The 20,962-nt window shown below is 39.3% G+C and overlaps 1 protein-coding gene across 2 annotated transcripts in view; it reads left to right on the plus strand.

The window, feature by feature from the left end:
* Positions 1-17,349, plus strand: part of Golph3 (golgi phosphoprotein 3) — a 30,458-nt gene extending 13,109 nt beyond the window's left edge. The window contains exons 2-4 of one of the 2 annotated variants that reach the window (XM_051182570.1): positions 4,032-4,163; positions 9,694-9,808; positions 15,415-17,349. In XM_051182570.1, coding sequence (XP_051038527.1) covers positions 4,032-4,163; positions 9,694-9,808; positions 15,415-15,839 — 672 coding nt within the window. In that variant the 3' untranslated portion in view covers positions 15,840-17,349. The remainder of the gene's footprint in view (positions 1-4,031; positions 4,164-9,693; positions 9,809-15,414) is intronic. The other variant, XM_051182571.1, reaches the window with a different exon arrangement.
* The last annotated feature ends 3,613 nt before the right edge of the window (positions 17,350-20,962 follow it).

Consider the following 20,962-nt stretch of genomic DNA (forward strand, 5'->3'; position numbering starts at 1 on the left):
TAACTCTGGCTGGCTTGGAACTTGGCTATATAGGTCAGGATGGCCCACCTTACTCTGCTGTCATAGCTCTGTGTTAAAGAAGTGCACCCCACACTTGGCCCTTATTTTTAAATGTGCTTGTCTCTCTTTGTATGTTATGTAGGTTGAGTGCAGGTACCTTTGGTAGGCTACAGGCATTGGATACTCTTGGAACTGGAGTTACAGTCAGTTGTGAGTGACTTGATGTAGGTATTGGGGACCAAACTCAGGTCCTTTGGAAAGAGCAGCACTGTTCCATCTCCTCAACTTTTCTGTACTAGGATTTAAAAACCTGCTTCCTAGGCAGTTACAATATTTGGCAAGTTGTGACGTGCATATGGCAAATAAGTGAACCAGTGTCAAAAAGTTTGGCAAATGGCTGAGTTTACTTTTATTTACTTTTAGATTTTTTATAAGTGACAAGATCAGTGGGGTTTTTTTTTGTTGTTTGTTTGTTTTTTTTTTTTAAATCCATGATATTCTGTAATGTAACTGAAGGTCTACAGAACTGTGTCAAAGGATTTGCATTCATTCCCCCTTCCCCCTTTCCTGTCTTTTTATTTCTTCAAAACTGAGACAAGGTCTCACTGTGTTGCTCCGGCTGGCCTAATTTTCTATGTAGACCAGGTTGGCCTTGAATTCAGACATCTGCCTGCCTCTATCTCCCAAGTGTGCCACCACACCTGGCTTGCTTTTGCCTCAGGATCCATGGCAGCAGAAGATTGATCAGCTAGGATGATACAGTCCATTAACTGGTGTTCTTGTTAGATAGTTGCCGTCTGTCAGGGAATTAGTAGTTATTAAAGAAAACTGGACAGTGTGGTGAAACTTTGGATATGCCTGTTTTTGATTTGATAGCATCTCTCCTGACCAGTGCTGTATATTGGGGTCTATCAGCACACACTATTGTATACTTTGTCCAATTTTGGTCCCTGGCCATGTCTGGATTCTTTGAGGGGTAGTACATAACCTACTTTATCTTGGAATGCCTGTCCTTCCTGGTCTTGAAATATTAGGACATAGGGACTTAAAAAAAAAATACTAATTTTAAATCACACTTCTGAAGTTGTAATGCCTCAAATTGTTCTGTGGTCCTCTTACTGAGCTCGTCTTTGTTGTTTTGTACATGGTAAGGGAGATGGGAGACACTGTCTTACAGCCCTTGGTCTCTGGCAGTTGCTGATGTTTCATCAAGAGCTATCTGATTAGCCAATTCCCTCCTGAGTGTGACACTGACCTTTTATCTCCCTTTCCCTTTTGTTGCAGGACCCAGCCTCAAAGATGCCTCATTACTGTTTGGAGAATTTCAAACCCCTTCAAGGTTGAATTGTTCATTTGGTTTCCAGGAGTTAGAGTTGGCTACCACCTGGATACATCATTGATTCTTTATTCTCTTTAGTAGCTGTATATGTAAACACAGCTAGTTAGTTCTACCTCTTGAACTAAGAATGTATCTGCTTGATAAGTGCCAGTTATTAGTCTTTTCCATGGATTTCAGGTACTTTTAAAAAAGTGGGTGACTTACTGTTCTAGAGAGAGGAAAGGTTTTTGCTGGGACACACATAAGAATGTATCTGCTTGATAAATGCCAGTTATTAGTCTTTTCCATGGATTTCAGGTACTTTTTAAAAAGTGGGTGACTTACTGTTCTAGAGAGAGGAAAGGTTTTTGCTGGGTCACACATAAGACATACTGTAATCCTCTAATAGGCTCTTGTAATTCTTTCTTTTAGAGAAGCAAGGCCAAGTTTTTCTAGTTCCTGACTAAGTGCTTCCTTGTGAACTTGTGGTCTAGACCATGTTGTGCATTACTTGGAGAACTGGGCTGAGAGTAATTTGGTACTCTCGTGATTTACTTTTTCCCTAAGATAACTTCATCCCATTTAGCATTGTTATCTGGTCAGTTATACTATCCCACTGTTCTTTTGGGTCTGTTTTACTCAACCTTAAAAAAAACAAAAACTTCCTCTGGTAATTCCTGATGATGCTTTTGTGAGATGGGTTTTATTAGGTTATCAAAATATTAGGCTACTCTGTTGCTTGCTCTCTCTGTTTTTGCTGGCTTCATCTATCTTGTTTATTTCTGATAAACTTCAGAAACTTGGCACATTTTTTTTCCCATTCATCTACTTTCCTGTGTGAGTTACCCAGTTTTCTTATAAAATTTAACTCTGAACTCCAAAGTAAAGACTTTGTTTTGCTGATATTTCTGGGTGGCTCATAATATGAGAACAGTTGGGACAATAACATTTAGCCTTCTGCTATCCACCATCAAAGGTAAACTGCTAAATCTGTCCAGCTAACATTTTCAGACTAGTGTGTTCACCACACCCACCCCACTTCATGAAGTTCCTATACTGTGGTGTTTCATCTAGGAACCCCATTTTGTGTGCGAGAACTACACAGCTGTAACATAATTTCATGTGAAATCAATTCCCAGGTTTCCCAAGGCTTTAATTGTTCTAAATCTTACTTGGTTTCTATCAATTACTGCTTCAGTTATGCTTTGGCTGCCCTGGGTCTCCCTGTGTAGATGGACGCTGGTCTACATAGATCACAGAGGTCACCTGCCTCTGCCTCCCAAGTGCTGGGATTAAAAGCCATGTGCTGTCATGCCTGACAAAACTATTTTGCTTTCCCTCTTTAGTTCCCTTTATTCTAATGCTCTCTTTCTAAAACTCTTATTAAAAGTGGTAGTTTGAACCAGCTGGTGGTGGCGGGCATATGCCTTTAATCTTAGCATGGAGGCAGGTGGATATTTGTGAATTCCAGGACTGCTAGGACACCCAGAAACCCTGTTTCAAAAAACCCAAAAACAATAACAAAAAGCGGTAGATGGGGGTTGTTGTTTAAGTCCCCATATCATTAGTAAAGTTCCATGAACTCTTATGGTCAGCTATCCTCTTAAATATGGGGTGGTCATTTTGACCAGCAAGTACCAGGAAGCCTTCCCTATGTAGCCCAGAGCAGCTTGACTGCTAGGGGTATGAGCCACCATTCTGAGATTGAATTTTTATTTATTTAAAAATTTTAATTTATTTTGTGTGTATGGATATTGCATTCATGTATGCCTGCACTGTGTGTATGCTTGGTGCCCAAGGAGTCCAGAAGAGAACATTGGGTCATTGGGAAGTAGAGTTAAAGTTTTGAGCTATCATGTGGGTTCTGTGCAAGAACAGTAATTATTCAGTCCCTGAGCCATTTCTCCCCCTGACCTTGATTGAACTCTTGAGCCATTAGAATGCCCCATATCCCCAGTGCTAGACACATGCTACTCTGCCCAGCTTGACTCTAAAGTTACTTGCTGTTTATCCATACATAAGAATATGTGATAAAAAGACAGCCCTCCCCCAGATCCTAGATTAACAATATTCTAAGTACATTTTTAGTGTTTTGTTATAAAAAGATGTAACTAGGCAAATACTTGTTTGCTGAGGAATATTATTATAACTGTATAAAGGTGTGCTGTACTTGTTTATGCTACATTTGTTTAATGACATAAAGATGTGTTACATTTGTTTTTTGCTGCATTTGTTTTACCCTGCCTGCCTAAGGCACCTGATTGGTCTAATGAGCTGAATGGCCAATAGCTAGGCAGGAGAGACATGGGTGGGTCTGGAAGACAATAAATAGGAGAAATCTAGGCTTGAATGAGGGAAGAAGGAAGAGGAGAGAGAATGAAGGAGTAAAGAGACACACATCTGGTGTTAAAAACCCGGCAACAGCCAGCCAGCAAGACAGGAATAGGACATATAGAAAGAAAAGGCAAGAAGCCCCAAGGCAAAACATAGATGAAGAGAAACAGGTTAAGTTATAAAGTTAGCAAGGAAAGAAATACACTAAGGTAGAGCATTCAAAACTAATAATAAGTCTCCATGTTATGACTTGGGAGCCGGTTGGTGGCCTAAAAGAAAAAGTCTGTGGTGAAAAGTACTCACAGTTGCTTTGACTAAAGCTACTTCTCTTGAGTCAAGGTGAATTGGCTGTTTTGTTTTCCTTGTTCTTTTTAAATAGGGTTACACATCATTTTGGAATGACTGTATATCATCTGGATTACGTGGCTGTATGTTAATTGAATTAGCCTTGAGAGGAAGGTTACAACTAGAGGCTTGTGGAATGAGAAGAAAAAGTCTTTTAACAAGAAAGGTAAGAGGACTTCTAAATAATACTCCCCTTTGCAAGAATTTGTTCTGTATAAGTGAATATTTTAATAGCTTTAAAATGTTTAAATAGTTTAAATTTGTCTTTATTGGATTTGCAAGCTTGGTTTTTCTGGTTCTTTGCATACGCCACAAATGATGTCAGTCACTCACTACTAGGATTGAAGACCATTGCATCTTAGGAAGATGCTCAATTTTGTTTGCTTCTGAAGACCTTGAGACAACTTTGACAGTCCAGGAGTTTTGTGGAGATTAATTACTCATAGAGCATCTATCTTTTTGGGAGAATGTGATTGCTTTTCATCCCTCTTCTCCACAGTGAAGTTTTAGGTACTACTTCGGTAGGACAGAAATATATATGCTAGTTTTCAGACTTTTAACTTTAGCATCAATCTCAGGTATGCAAGACTATTTCTTTTCCAGTCTGTTCTTACGCTTTGAACATGGTATTTCAAATTCTTTTTGTTGTTGTTTTTTTGTTTTGTTTTGTTTTTGTAGTAATTGTATTATATGTATAAATCCAAAGCTTGGGCCAGAACCAAACATCTTGTTGCCATTTAGTGTTTTAAGACAAGAATTAACGAGAACATTCTCAAGTTCCAGCCTTGGTGCTCTCTCAGGGTTCAGGTTGGGGGCTAGACAGCAGCAGGCAGGTAGGGTTTTCTAACAGGAGTCTGAGGGTGAGAGGGAGATAAACTGGCACACACATGCGTTCCTCTCATGGCTCTCTATTCTTCAAAGATGGAGGCTTCCCCAAAAGATCTCTCTCAAAAGCTCTTAAGATTTCTCTCTAAAAGCTTGCTTCTCCAAGTTTCTTAAAAATTCTCTAAAGTTCTTTCTAAAAAATATCCAAAAGTTCCCTCTAAAAGTTCTCCTGAGATCTCTTTTATCTACAAGGCTTCTAATTTTTATAGCCACAGGTACCATACATTTGATAACTTTATGACAATAGAACATGCCTACCTCTTAGAGGTAAATGGGGTGGGATCTTGAGAAAAGCAGGTGCTTCACATCTCTTTCCCTGAACATGACTTGCAAAATGTCCTGGCAAACTTAAGTCTTGGGGGAACGTGACTTGTATCATGTGCTGTTAATTCGTTAAAGGGGGCTTCTCAGTGCTTTATATCAAAGGGAAAACTAAGGTTATGTAGTGTGAGATCTAGAGGCTGCATAGCTCACGTGACACCCTGGTGAGAAGCAATTCCATTCTCCAGGGCCTATTTGAGAATACAAAGCACCCATATGTATTCTATATACAGCCAAATTCATAGTAACAAATATTCTGGAGCTGATACCTAGGATATTAATTGCTACTTCTGTAATAAACGACAAAGTCTTCTAACAAAGAATATTCACCTTTTAACCAAGGCTGACCTGGAATTCATTATGTAGCTCATGCTGGCCTTGACCTGGAGGTCTCTTGCCTCTATCTGCAGGGCATTAATAACACAAGCCTGTGCTTCATTCCTTGCTCTGAACTTTCCGACATGATAGTGTTGTAAGGAGACATGCCGTTAATGTGTTGGTGAATGTTACATGCAGGAAGTAATATTGCTGGGTTGGAGTGAATGCAGCTAGGTCAGGATGAGTACTCCCTTAGCATGTGTGAGGGCCCGTGTTTGAGCTTAGTACTGGATGGGTGGAGTAATGTGGACGTGTTTGAGTCAGTCTTACTGTGCAGCTTATGCAGGCTTTGAATTTAGATCTCTTGAGTCTCTGGACTGCTGAGATTACAGGCTGACACCAGAGAGATGCTTTCGTGGCAACTCTATGGTAAATCCAGCCGCTTGCCTTCAAGGCAGGTGAGCTGGCATTGAGAGAATTTAACAAAGTACTTTGTTGGATAACTATATCATAAAGCAGGCTACAATTTTATGTCAGTGACTGTAGTAACTTATTGGGGGAAATTACCCGAGGAAGCTGTCATTGTAGCTATCAATAGAATGTGTACATAGATGAACTTATTATAGTCCTGACCTAAGTAAAAAGATTGTGCTAATGAGCAAGAGCTGTCAACTGGTGATTGTCTGTTCCTTTATTCATTGTGCACTCAGTGTTTAAGTACATCATGCACTGTGTTAGACTCTGGGAAACAGTGGTGAAACATAAGTCAGTCTAGTTCTGATGATGTGAAGAAGATAAGGTTGTTGGGAAATATTCTATATGACTTAGTGAGTTAAATTTTAAAAGTAATTGCTGGTTTAATTAAGAATGATACAGTTAGAAGACCAAAAGTAGCTGTTTTTCCTCATTGGTTACTTCTGTTCTTGGAAGCCAACTGTATTAGTCTTTTTTTTTTTTTTTTTTTTTTTTTTTGAGACAGTGTGTCTCTGTAGTCCCATTTGTCCTGGAGCTCAGTATGTAGACTAGGCTGGCCTCAAACTCAGAGATTCTCCTGAGTGCTAGGATTGAAGGCATGTGTCACCACTCTGTCTTTAGTTCATTTTAAAGCCACCCTAGCAAAGGTCCATAGCCATAGTGGCTTTAAGCAAGAAAGAATTCTCTCAGTTTTGGAGGTTTGAGTTAGGAGATGTAGTTAGTTGTGTTGTGTTTTCTCCAAGACTCTAAGAAGAATTGTTTATAGCCCCTGGCTTTGGGTTGTTTGATTCCTTAGCTTCTGGCTGCATTTACCCACGTACATGTCCTCATTGCCCACCACTGTGTCGCATCTGCTCCACTACTGACCTTGGGCCACTTTGCTCTAAGGTTGGAGCTCCCACAGAGTTTCTTATTTTATGAATCTAATATTTATTGTTAAATCCCTGAGGCCTTTTGAAACTTTCATCTATATAATACATTTTCTCAGAGGTCTTGGTTTTATCTTCTTTCTGTCTCTTCTATGTTGGACGTAGCAAGAATTTACTGAAGTATAGAGGATATTTATTTCAAACCCACACATATTCTTGAAGTATTTTTCTTTTTTTGGTTTTCAAGACAGAGTTTCTCTCTGTAACTCTGGATGTCCTGGAACTCACTCTGTAGTTCAGGCTGGCCTCGGAAACCCAGAGATCCACCTGCTTCTGCCTCCCGAGTGCTGAGATGAAAGTCTGGCTATTCTTGAAAATTTAAAAGCAATTTAAAACTTGTTTGAATCTGTGATTCGTTTTGAGCAGGGACAATGAAATGTAAGATTTTCCTCCTGAAGAGCTCAAATTGGAGCATGGGACTGAAAGAGGCAAAAGGTGGCCTTGTGTACTCCCAGACAGCACCTGTGGTTACCAGTATAAGATGAAGCCAGTAGCTTCCCAGGGCTGAGTGGAGAGGCCTCACGAGACTCCCACCCTCCAGTTGAGGAGCAACTGATGGCTGCAGGGGAGGTTGGTGTATGTGACCACTGGTAGGTTGCCAGCACTATGGTGGATGCCTCACACATCCGTGTGTGTGTGTGGGGGGGGAAGGGGGATGAAGTGAAAGGAGAGGGGTTTGGAAGTTTGGGTTGGATATGATCACGTTACATTGTATATATGTTATGAAAGTATCAAATAAAAGGATCCCTAAAACATTAAAAAGTTGAAGTCAAGACACAAATTATTCTTAGTGAAAGATGGTCAGACTTGGGGGCTAAAATCCTGGCAAAGATAATAGAGGGAGTGAGTGACACATGTGAAGAAGGTTTAAAGCAGAACTGAGAACATAGCTGGGTTATTTGTACTGATAAATCACTTGTCTTAAAGTGGGGTGCATGAGAAAAGTGGCTGACACCAGCTTCTGGCCACATGGAGAGAGGGAAGGAGAGGAAGTGTAGGTCACATGTCTGCAACATCACAGATGTAGTACTCTTTTCTCCTGAAATTCTTTTTCTCCTTTATAAATCCTGGTCTAACTAAGCACCAGGGAGTGAATGTTCTGAGTATTTCTGTATCTGCACTGTCCAGCTTAGTAATGAGGCTGCCATTGAAAATTGATATGTGCTGTAAAAACACTGGATTTTTAAAAATCGTATTGGTGGAAACAATATCTCTGCTTTCAAACAGTTATCTATTATGGACCAGTTTTTGGTTATATTGGGGTAAATCAATATTTAAAATTTTCATTTTCCTTTCCTCAAGGCTAGATTTGTGGTTGATGTTATGGTTATATTTTCTCTTGTGTAGTCCTGAAGAATAAGGTCTTATATATATATTTTTAATCTTTAGTGACATTGAGTAAAAAAATGAAGGGCACCTTTTTTGGGTATCAGAGAAAAGTCGCATTTAAACATTTTTTAGTATCCATTCCAAGGTACTGTAATGGGTTGAATTTTGGTACTATAAAGTTTCAGGTAGAAATGTGTTGCTTAGGTGATAACCTGAGTGAAGCCTATGGGAATCTAAGGTGGTTGAGTAGTGTGGCAGTATGGGTTGCTTTCCTAATCACTTCCCAGGATCTTGTTTTTTGAGGTTTATTTCTTTTATGAGTCTGGATATTTTGTTTGTATGTATGTCTATGCACCACAGGCATGCTGTAATTGCAGAGACCAGAAGAAGGTGTTCGATTTCCTGGAATTGGAGTTATAGATGATTGTAGCTGGTACTGGAAATAAATTCAGGTCCTAGAAGAGCAGCCAGTGTGCTTAACTCTTGAGCCACTTTTCACTATTAAGATTTTAGCCTGCACAGGTTTTAACTATAGATTGAGAGTCTGTCCTTGGGCCTGCCCATCTCCAATCCTTACCCTCTTGGTGCTGGAGATAGAGTTTTTATAGTCACTAAGGCTTCTGTTAGCACTGTCATTTAAAATAAAACTTATTCCTAAAACTGTATTTCCCCTTCATATCTTTTATTATTAAGCATAAGCTCAAGGGAGCCATTTCTTTTTTTTTCTTTTTTGTTTATTATTTTTTTCTTATTTTACATATTGATCCCACTTCCCTCTCCCTCCCATCCTCCCATGCCATGCACCATCATTCCACCCCATCCCCATCCACTCCCCAGGGAGGGTGAGGCCTTCCATGAGGGATCATCAAAATCTGTCAAGTCATTTGGAGTAGGCTAAGGGAGTATCCCTCCATGAGGGAATGGGCTCCTAAAGTCTGTTAGTGCACCAGGGATACATCCTGGTTCCATTGTCACAGGTCCCTTAGACTGCCCAGGACTTCTGAGACCCACGTTCAGGGGATCTGGGTGGGTCCTTAGCTGTTTTCCCAGCTATTAGTCTGGGGTTCATGAACTCCCCCTTGTTTAGGTCAGTTGTTTCTGTGCGTTTCTCCAGCCTGTTCTTTCTCATTACTTAGGGAGATACTTTTTGACTTTGTTTTTGCTCCAACTTGTCAAAGTTTCCTTAAAGATATTTTTTTGAGAAAATTAGTTGTGTTACTTATGTGAAATATCTTTTTACTAGATGAAATTTTCCATATAGTTGAATCTGTTTTTGAGTGATTAGTGAATGATATTTCTGCATTAAATAGCTCAAGGTTCAGCAACAAATGAAATTACAGTAAAGGCTCTGAGCATGAAATATTTGCATACTTTGTTTTTCATCTAATGAGTTTGAGGGAAGATGGTACCAGTTGATCTTTCTGACTGCTTGTGTTTTAGGTGATCTGTAAATCGGATGCTCCAACAGGGGATGTTCTTCTTGATGAAGCTCTAAAGCATGTTAAGGAGACTCAGCCTCCAGAGACGGTCCAGAACTGGATTGAGTTACTTAGCGGTAAGCTGATCTATTAAACAGTAAACATCGAGTTCTGATTAGAGAAGTTTTTAAGTATGGAAAATGGTGGCGGGATGATAATTAAAAAAAAAAATGTATCTCCTTTGACAAAAGAGAGCAGATACTAAATGAGATGGAATGTTCTTCCTTCAAACTCTCATCTATTGTTTTTTAGTCAAGGTCTCCTCACTTTGTAGTCATGGCTGAGCTATCAACTCAGATCCACATGCTTTTGCCTTCTAAGTGCTGGGATTAAAGCCTACACCACTATGCTGTTTGCCAATCATTCTTTATCAGAGTTGTTACATTTTACTGTTTAGAGCAGGCCAAGTTGTGAGAATGTCTTTATAAACTTTATAAATGATCTGATATATATACCAGGGCCTCATTGGGCTTGGTCTAGTCCGGCAGTGTCTTGGATCACTGGATATCCTCTGACAATGCATGTACCCAAACTAGTTTTATCCTAAGGGGTTGGGTTAATAGGTTAAGGTGGTTGTACTTAACTAGTTAACATTGTATGGCTGCTGGCTGAACTTGGTTTTCAACTTGAACTGCTGTTGTGAGTTTCTCACTGGAGTGAGATTTTATAAGCTTTTCCCCAATACAGTAGGTTATCCATTGGATTAGGTCAGAGTCCATGAGAGTCTATAAGCTCTCTCCCAGTACAGTAGGTTATCCATTGGATTAGGTCAGAATCCATGAAGAAAATATTTAGACAATGCCCCATGTTTTTAGATTGGCTATAAATGCCAGATGTTGTGGTTAACATTTTATTATCAGGAATATATTAGGATGAGCTTCCATGTTGACATGAAAGAAGGGGATCCAGCTTGGGAGGAGGAAACAAAGCACATTGTTGGTATGGGAACGGTGGTTCTGGTTAGTGATGGAGTGCTTGGAGTGCTTGGTTCCATGTGCAAGGCCCAGGGGAAAAACAGTCACCTGCTCCTTATTGTTCAAATGGACCAGGTTTCAGCTGGCCAGCTACTAACTATGAGTTGTTTTTTTTTTTTTTTTTTTTTTTTTTTTTGTTCATTTGGGGTGGGGGAGAGGGTGTGGGTGGGTGGGATGGTGGTGGTGAGTATAACAGGGTAGAGGTCATAGGACAGTATTCAAGAGTCAGCTCTCTCCTTCACCATGTGATTCCTGGGGTGCATTGAGATTGTCATGCTTGGCTGCAAGTGGCTTTGCTCGCTGAGCCATCGAGCTGCGTTCCCAGTCTGAATTTAAGGATGTAGGTCTGTGGCCGGTTTGGTGGTGAGAACTTTTTTTTTTTTTTTCCTTTTCAAATTTCAGTTGTTTCAAAGTGGTCCACATCAGAGGTATAGTCCTAAAGGATCTAGAATGTGCAAAACCTTGGATTTGACACCTATCCTGCACTGTAGAAGTATCAGCAACAGAAAAGTATGTGGTGTACTGAGTGAATGCCAGTGTTGCATGATACTGACATAGATGCTATGGAACTTAAGCAGATACTTGCAGATGAAGCAGTTTTAAAGTATATTCGGAGACCACCTGTGTGTGTGTCTAATAATTTAATACTTACAACTCTAAAAGTTTGGCGGTTAAGGAAAAAAATCTGAGGAAACTTAGAAATTGAAAGGAAGTAGAGTTTGTATTAAACCTTTTCAGAAGGATTAGAGTGGGCCAGTGAGAAGGCTCAGCAGATAACCAGGCACTTGCTGCCAAGCCTGGTTCCCTGAGATGGTCAAGATGTCGTGTGAGTGTGAGACCTCTCCTGTTGGACATACTGTTAAAACACAATTGTGTTGTACTGCAGTTCTGAGAAAATGTAAGCTTATTCAGTCAGTAATACTGAATTAGCTAGTGTTGCTAGGAGAAAGTGTTTTGTTGATAGCTTCCAGATTACTGTATGCATAGTTAGTTAATGGTAGAGTTAAAGTGTAGGTTTTTAAGTATTTTACATAATGTGGCTATCATCTAATGTTATAGTAGCTTGAATTTTCCACAGTTAGCTAATACATGTTGTATGATTCTAGGTTAGGGTTGTCTGTCTTCCTGACACTGGCATTAGGAAACAGAATAAAATCCAAACCCCAAACTATCAGGTGATAAATAGGCACTTTGGGAGATGAGGGATTGATTAAAAGTTGGAAGTTACAAGACCTTTGAGAGAAGATCATCGCTGTTGTGTACTGGTGCTGTTTCTTCTGTTCTTAAATGTTTATTCTTTCTGGAAGTCTAGATGTAGCTTAAATGCCTCTTCCTCTAATTTTCTTAAAGATAACCCTTAATATTAAGTCATTTCTAATGCTTCATTTTGTACTTAGTACCTTATTCCCATTTTATTCTAGCCACTAAATTGTGAAGGTTTCTCTCAATTAATTGTAATTCCTAAAAGGTTAGAAATAAGTCTTAATGTTTATATTCTTGGTACTGTGATTCCCAAGAGCATTGTAAATACCACCTTATGAAGTAACTTGCTTTTGTGTGTGCATGCTTAAGACCATATGTGCTTGCAGGCACTGATTTGTTGTGACTTTTTGTTTGAAATGTTTTTCTTTAAATGAACAAAATGGCCTTACTTATTCGTAATTCATAGTACTAACTTTTTAATCATATTCATTAAGTCCTTTTCCAAAGTAAATTGCTACATTTTAATGGTTCTTTTATGGACCAATGGGATGGCTCAGAAATTAAAGGTACTTGCTGCCAGGCCTGATGACCCAATGGAAAGGAAGAAAGAACTCGCTCTTGGGAGCCAGAGGCAGGTGGATCTCTGTGAGTTTGAGTCCAGCCTGGTCTATTGGTTTACAGAGCTAGTTCCAGGACAGGCTCCAAAGAAATACAGGGAAACCCTGTCTCAAAGAAAGAAAGAAAGAAACAAACAAACAAAAAAACCCAAAAACTGTCCTCTCACCTCCACATTTGTGGCATGAGTCACATACATGTGTGCATACACATACATGCCAAATAATGTAATAAAAGGTTGTCTCAGATAGCTTATTCTTTCTAAAAAGTAGTTCCCACTTTGTGCTCATTTCCTTTAAATTATGTAGGTGTTATATTAGCTCTTTAAAATCCTTGTCTGCTGATTTTCTCGTCTTTGTTATTTTTTGTTCATGTTTGATTTGGTTGGCCATTTCCATTTTCCATTAGTTTTGGGACCCATTTTTTTGTTGTTGCAAATCTAACATGTTACTGTTTTAAAATTAAACATTCAACATTGTGAATATTAGGTTAAATTCTGAACTTGCTGTCTTTGTTCAAGGAGTGTTTGATTTAAATTCAGGGTGCCTGCCTAGTATGAGGGAGGTCCTGAATTCAATCTCAGTGTTGTCTCCCTCCCCCTGGGGTGGGGGGAGTGTTGGCTTTTGCTTTGTCAGACAGACATTTAAATGACTTGTGCATTGTGCTTTAAAGCTTGGATAGTACAGGCCTTGAGGCTAGTTCAGCCTTGTTCCTATAGTGTGGTTTTTCAGGTCCTCTTGTGTCCTGGACAGTCAAATAAGTGTTCCCCTCAGGCTAGTTGGTACTCAAGGTTACTCAGCTCTCTGAAAACTCCTGGCATTGTTTAGCTTTTTGCTTAGCTTTGCAGTTTCTTACTTCAACATGTGTGGCTTAGTTTTCTGAGACTTGAGAACATTGTGCAGGTCTCTAGACCTTCTGTACTCTGCCTTGTATCTTTCAGCTGCTTTAGCCATTTTGATCTCTGACCATTGACTGGGCAGGGTGACTGAGTCAGAGTGACTGCTGTGCTGTGCTTTTTTGTTCCTTAAGACATGCTAGGGAGTGTACTTGGGGCAGGTCTGTATCTCATTAGGTTTTATCCAAAAGTCATATTTTTTAATGCTTTATGACCAGTAACTGAAGAGTCTTTTAATTTCCCCCATATTTTTTTAATAATAAACATCAAGGATTGCTTTGCTGTCCAGGATAGTCTTTTAATTTTTATGTGTGTGTGTACCTGACTGTATGTATACCAAGTGCCTGGAAAAGGAGGTGATAAGACATCCCTCTCCCTGGGGATTTGGAATTACAGCTGGCTGTTAGGTACCTGATACTAGGAGCAAACTCCAGTGCTGTGTGAGCATCATGTGCTCTTAATATGAGAGTTAAACTGTTACTGAGCTCCTGTCAAGGATATTCTTTACTGTTAGGTGACAAAATAATTTCTGTGGCCATTTGAACAGAAATACATTCCAGGTGCCACAGTTCACTAGTCTTTCATATAACAGTGTTCTGTTTTGCCTAGTGAGTAACTAATGGGTAGCCACTTAAAGGCTTTTCATACTTAAAATGTGGCTTGCAAAGCTGAGGAACTGAAAATTTAAATAGTTCCATGTTACTGATTTCAGTGATATACATTCTCTTAGTGTTGTAAAACTTCAGCCTTTGAGTCTTTACACTGAAGGACGGTGCTTAGGGTTGGTTTTTAATGTGTTGTGGTTTAGAAAAGTACTTTGGTATCCCCCCCCCCCCAAACTGCAGAAATAGTTCTGTGTTCATTGGTGATCATTTGGAAATACAGTTACTGCATATAATCTTGTTGCATATAATCTGAATGATAGACAAAGTTACTAAATTTTGTGAAGGATTAAAAAAAAAGAGGGTTTCTATGTGTAGCTCTAGCTCTCCTGGAACTTACTCTGTAGAGGAGGTTATAGATTAATGGCATGTACCACCATACTAGGCTGAAAATAAAGTATTTTTTAATGGGAAATGCCTATTTTAACTAAGTATTTGTCTCAAAAGGAAGTGATTTTAGGTGACACACTTAAGAATTAAAACTGATGATGGGTGGTGGTGGCAGCATGTGCCTTTAATCCCAACATTGGGGAGGTAGAGGCAGGCAGGCAGAAGATCTCTGAGTTGGTGGTCAGCCTCTGGTATATGGAGTGAGTTCCTGGACAGCAAATACTACACACAGAAACCTTATCTCCAGAACAAAACAAAAAACTTAGAAAATTTTTTTTCTTTTCAGGGGTCAACTTTATATACTTTTAAAAATCCCTGTTCACATAAACTTTGCCGTCTTTACAGACTGTTTTGGTGGCAGTGTCAGGAGAACATACAGTCACAGGGCTCCATTTCCCTTTTGTCTGTTGATCATTGGTAGTTTGTAGGGATAAAGTTGCTGCTTTGTTTTTTTTTTGGGGGGGGGGAAGGGCTGGCCCTTTTGTTTGTTTGTTTTGTAGTATTGAGGGTTGCTCTGGGCTTTGTGCTGCTTTTATATTGTAGGACCATCTTTTACATGTAGCCACACTTGATGATGCTTCCACACTTGAGAGCCTTCGCCTCCACCTCTGCCTGGCGAGTCTGTGCCCCACATCCTGCCAGAGCAGGCAGGAACAAAATATTTGGTTCATTACTGTTTTGCCTGGGAATGGGATAGGTGCCTGGAATGCAGTGGTCCAGACTGGGACTTGATGATCTAGTGGGGAAGGAGCAAGAATCAAAGTTCTTTTGCTTATCTAATAGTTCATTATATCTAATACAGCATCTCATATGTTATTTGGGGCTAGCATGGCTATGGGACCAGGCCAGCAAAAAAACATGCTCATAATAGTAGTTCATTTTTTGATGTTATAGTTCAGCAAAGTAATACCTATAATTCTAACTTCTGGAACATTCTTATTTAGGTGAGACGTGGAATCCATTAAAATTGCACTATCAGTTAAGAAATGTACGGGAACGATTAGCCAAAAACCTGGTAGAAAAGGGTGTACTGACGACAGAGAAACAGAACTTCCTCCTGTTTGACATGACAACACATCCTCTCACCAATAACAACATTAAGCAGCGCCTCATCAAGAAGGTACAAGAAGCAGTTCTTGACAAATGGGTAAATGACCCTCACCGAATGGACAAGCGCTTGCTGGCCCTCATTTACCTAGCTCATGCCTCAGATGTTTTGGAGAACGCCTTTGCCCCTCTTCTGGACGAGCAGTATGATTTAGCCACCAAGAGAGTACGGCAGCTTCTTGACTTAGACCCAGAAGTGGAGTGTCTGAAGGCCAATACCAATGAAGTTCTATGGGCTGTGGTAGCTGCGTTTACCAAGTAACTGTCAGAGTGGAATGTTTCCTTTTTCTCATGTGAACTGGTAGCTTTTCTTCTATTGACTTCTGGTTTTCTGTAGTTTGTACTTTCCCACACTAATAATTGGCTTTTGTTCTACAAAATGGTGGGTGGCTATTTCTTTTTGTATGTACGCAGGATTCTGCTGGTACGAGAGGCCTTCCTCTTTCTGTTTCTAATCAACTTTATTGCCATATTGGCACTCCATTCCCTGTTGCCATTCTCACTGTTACCTGTTGGGGTTTCTGGTGTACTTTGACTATCAGAGTACCTCCAGTCACCTCATTGCACAGCTTTTGGATTACCTCAGCTTGAGTTTTCCCACATGTGCACATTCACCTGGTATCCTACCTACAATTCAGACAAGTCACAACAAGGCCTTCAACTCACCAAAGGTAAATATCTGTATCTATTAGGACATTTTATACATAGACCTCAGTTGAGATGTATACTTAGCAAAATTATTATTTTTAAATTGAAACAGCACAGTAAATAGGTAATATAAAATGCCCCTTGGATTTTGTTTCCTGTGTAAATCTATTGTATGATTGCACCTGTTATAATTTTAGCTATTAAATCATAAAGGTCCAGTTGTTTCACAAAGCCAGTTTGAGATGGGCTGCATTCCATTTATGCTGTATATAGTTTGAATTATATGAATCGCCCCTTCTTCTGGCCACCTCTGCCTCATCTTAGTATTTTGCAAAATTTCATTGTGCACCTGGTGCCCCTCACTTGCCTCAGTCATTCATTGTTATTTGATGGCAAAATAGACCTCTCATCATTGAAGGATAGATGATGTGTGATTCATTCAGGGCTCTTTCTAAGCTGTGCCCCTCATGGTACTCTGCCTGTGCATCTCTTTTGGAACTTTTTTTTTTTTTTTGACTCTTCCTGTTTTTATGATTTCTGTAGGCCTGTTTTTATGATTTCTGTAGGAAAGAGGCTTGTGACCAGTACCAATCTTGAGTACATTTCTTTTTTCTTTTACTTTTTCAAGTAAATTAATGTCTGCTCCAAAATATCATTTATCCACTTATCCTTTCTTGAGGGGAAAAATAAAAAATCAGATATCAGTCCTAGCAGATGTTGCATGTAAATTGGTAGCAAGTAATGACTGCAACTCAGATGATTAAGAATTTTGTAACAGAAAGCTCTGCTATGTTTTAATTTTATATACAATTATGATAATTAGCACATCGTAAGACTACAAACCTCTGCTTTTTAATGTTGATTTTATTCTTTATCACTGTTTCTGTACCATTGGTTTCATAATGTAAATACTATACATTGAACAAATTAAATGTCAAATTTTTTATTACCATAGTTCATGTTAATAGTGGGGCTTTCAGGTGTCTAGAAACTTTTGGTTAACTTTGATGCAAAAATACTAGATGCATATTAACTTTAGAGTTGAATTTTAAGGGACTCCCTAATATGTATACTATCTTTTTATCTGAAGTAATAAATAAACTATGATCTTGAAAGTGCCTGAATCAGAGCGAGCATGTCATTTGATCTGTCATTTCCTTTGCTTCAAGTGAAGCTTGAAGTGGGGCATAGCAACATTTCAAGTGTACAGTTTGGTACACGGTCTTTAGAGCTAGATAGGAAGTACTTTAAACTTGGCAAGCCACAGATGGTGTTTGTTGCAGAAACTCAGTCTGCTGTCACTGACAATACAAATCAGTGGCAGTAAAATATTAGAGAAACACAGCTGACTCTGGGTAATAGTTTGTTGCCATCCCTTTTATGATGATGCATGAGGAAAGACATTAAAATAACCCATTTCCCTCCCAGTGACACTGTTACTAGCAATAAAGGTAGGTTTTTTTTTGTTTTGTTTTGCTTTTTTTTTTTTGTTTGTTTTTAAACATGGATACTGAAAACTGACACTAGTACACTGAAATTAAAATAATAAATTAAAAAAATAATTTTGTTATTTTATGTGTATGTTTTTCCTGCATGTATGGATGTAGAGTCCTTGGTGCCTGCCAGAGGCCAGAAGAGTGAGTACATCAGGTGTGACCCTCCATGTGGTGTAGGGAGCTGAATGGGGGTAGGCCCTCTGCAAGAGCCGCTAGTGGTCTTACCTGCTGAGCCAGCTCATTAGCCCCACATTTGGTGAAGATTTTACTGTTTTTCTTGAAGGATTTTAGAAGTAGAAATAGAAGGAATAGATAATCTCTAAGGTACTTGCTTCAGCATTAATATAGATAATCCCAAGAACAGTCATTTGTGTGTATCTTAGGGTAGAGTTTATACTTGGCTCAGCCTGTGAGTGGCTTCAGATCCAGAAGGGAAAATTTTCCCATCAAAGACTTGCTTTCTTTATATTTTGTATGGTTTTTTTTTTTTTTTTTTTTTTTTTTTAATCTCTGCATCTGGCTGTCCTAGAACTCATTATGTAGACCAGGCTGGCCTTGAGCTCAAAGAAGATCTACCCACCTCTGCCTCCTAAATGCTGGGATTAGAGTGCAACCCCATGTTCGGCTCTTACAAACCTCTTAAAAGCAAGAATGATGGTTCTTTAATGAAAATAATTATTCCTGCGGTTAATGTAACAAATTAAAAGCTATTAGCCCAAGATGCCAATGGCAGTGGCATTTCATAAGGCCTGTGTGTCTATTGTGTCTAAGAATGAACAGTTGTTGTTTCCTTTTGGCTTTATCATGCATTCAGTGTTTAATTGATGAACCAATGCAGTGGTCTTAAGCTGTGTGGGGAGCCCTTGTGACATCTTATCCCTAGTGCTCAGAAGATGATTGTCTCAGCCTCTAGTAGCTACTTAAACTTTTGATCCCAAAGTGACTGAACAAACAGGGATGGCGTCCAATTGAAGTTTTTTTCTTTTACTTGGGCACTTATGAGGAGGCTGTTTTTCTCTGAGAGACAGATCCAGAGTAGCAGATATCCAAAAAGTCGTCAAAGCAGTTTAAAGGACATGCTGGTGTAATTTATTTAAATTACAGGGATGTGAGAAATTGGCTGTTTTTAGAAGAAGCATGAATATGTTAGAGGGCCAAGACTGCCACTGCTCTGCTGAGGTAGGACTTGTGATTTATTCTGTCATATAGGGAGTTTTATTATTTGTGAGTAGGTGGGTAGAACATTTTTAAGAAATGATTTACATGTTTTTATTTTATGTGCATTGATTTACCTGCATGTGTGTCTGTGTGAGGGTGTTGAATCCTCTGGACCTGGAGTTACAGTCAGTTTGTCAGCTGTCATGTGGGTATTGGGGATCGAGCCTCGGTCCTCTGAAAGAACAGCCAGTGTCCTTATAGTTGAAGTGTCTCTCCAACCCAGGTGCATATATGATCGTAAGTACCTTTTCAACTCACTCCCACTCCCATAAAAGGAAGCATGGGACTAGTTTGAATGGAGTCCCTCAGCCTGCTGGTCATGGGATTCTTGTCTGCCAGGCATAGCCAGACTTGCCCCAGTAGCCTGGGAAGTATGTCATAAGTTATGTGAGATCTTTATGAAGTTCATTTAATTTCCAACCTTGGCACCTCCATCATGTATTAAGTTAAAGCTGTTGCCAGTTAAAGCACTACATTCTGTTTTCATTTTGTAGTTCATCCTAATCCACCAAGGCCTGGAGTTCTAAGCCCATCTTAGTAAATTCATCATAGACAAGTGGTGGTATTGTTTATTTTAACATTGCCTGCTGTTCTTCAGGGAGGTGTGGATGGTAACATGGTTGTGCCCACATTCTCAGTCTGATGTTAGACTTTACTGTGCATTTATCCTCAGAATAGAATAGTGGGTAGACACCAGGTATCACTGTGTGTAATGCACTTCAAGTAAACATTGTCTTTTTGAGTGGTTCTGTTGTGTTGCCTAGCTTCTGTCAGTGAGGTTCTTTCTTATGTCTGGTTATTAGAAATAGTCTTGTGCATACATACATCTTTATATTTCTCTGATTTTTTTTTTTTTTTTTTTTTTTTGTAGGAGAAATTCACAGAAATATACTGCATGGAAGAATAATTATCAGAAATATATCAAGTCCAGCTGGTTTGTTTCTAAGATCCTTGCTGATATACCACCCCCACCAGTAATGTGGATTTTGGCTTCTGCACTCATTAGGTAGAGGGCATCATCAGTCTTGGCCTTTGCCTAGCTCTTAGGGCAGAACTAACCAGTTGTTAATTGTGGGTGTGGGTGTTGTTAGTGTCTTTTGGTGATTGCATTTTTTTCTGTGAATTTTGGTTTCTCCTTCACCCATATTTTCTAATGAGCCTTGTTTTGTGTTCATTTTCCAGGACATAACCCTGTCTTTGATACAGTTGGTTTTCTCAGGGTTTGCTTTTTGCTTTTTCTTTGGGTAGCCTTGGCTGTGCTGGAACTCGCTCTGTAGACCAGGCTGGTCTCAAACTCAGAACCACCTGCCTCTACCTCCTGAGTGCTGGAATTAAAGGCGTGCGCCAGTACTACCAGGCGATTTTCTCAGTTTAGAGTTGGTGTGGTTGGTGTTTCCTTTAGCTCTCATTAATATCAGGAAAGTATATAGTGCTTGATTATGGAATCATTGAAAATTTTTTCCTTTTTTTTTAATTTAAAAAAAAATGTGTATCATGTATGTGTTTTGTTTGCATGTGTGCCTGGTGCCCTGGATGCCAGATTTGAACATACCTATATCCAAGTGTTTTATTAAAGATAAGGTTAAAGTTTTAAAAATAAGTTAATTTTGGGCAGATACCCTTAAAACTGTCATTTGGGTCAGGGGATAGCCCTGGGAGAAGCTGTTCAGTGCTCTATCTGGTGTGTCTTTAACTTTCTTTTTCCACTTGTTAGATCTTTAACTTCTTTAAATCTATAGGTTCTTCTCTGAATGTTTCCCATTTTTCTCTTGAAAAAGAGTTGTTCTTGAAACTGAAATGTTTGTCCTTGGAGGTTTCCGAAGTTTAGATTTTGCTGATAGCATCTACATGGTGTAACTTAACATGCTTTGATTTTTGCATCTTGGGAACTGGGACTGCTTTGGAAGCTGTCAGGTTTTGGTTTCCTTGTGTTGGTGAGACTTTCATTAGTGGTGGTGTGTACTTCCATGAGAAGGCACATACATGCTACCTTTGGATTTCTGGTTGTCTTCTTCTCCACCTT

The sequence above is a fragment of the Phodopus roborovskii genome, unplaced genomic scaffold (assembly GCF_943737965.1).
Source record: "Phodopus roborovskii unplaced genomic scaffold, PHOROB, whole genome shotgun sequence".
In the NCBI taxonomy this organism is placed as follows: Eukaryota; Metazoa; Chordata; class Mammalia; order Rodentia; family Cricetidae; genus Phodopus; species Phodopus roborovskii.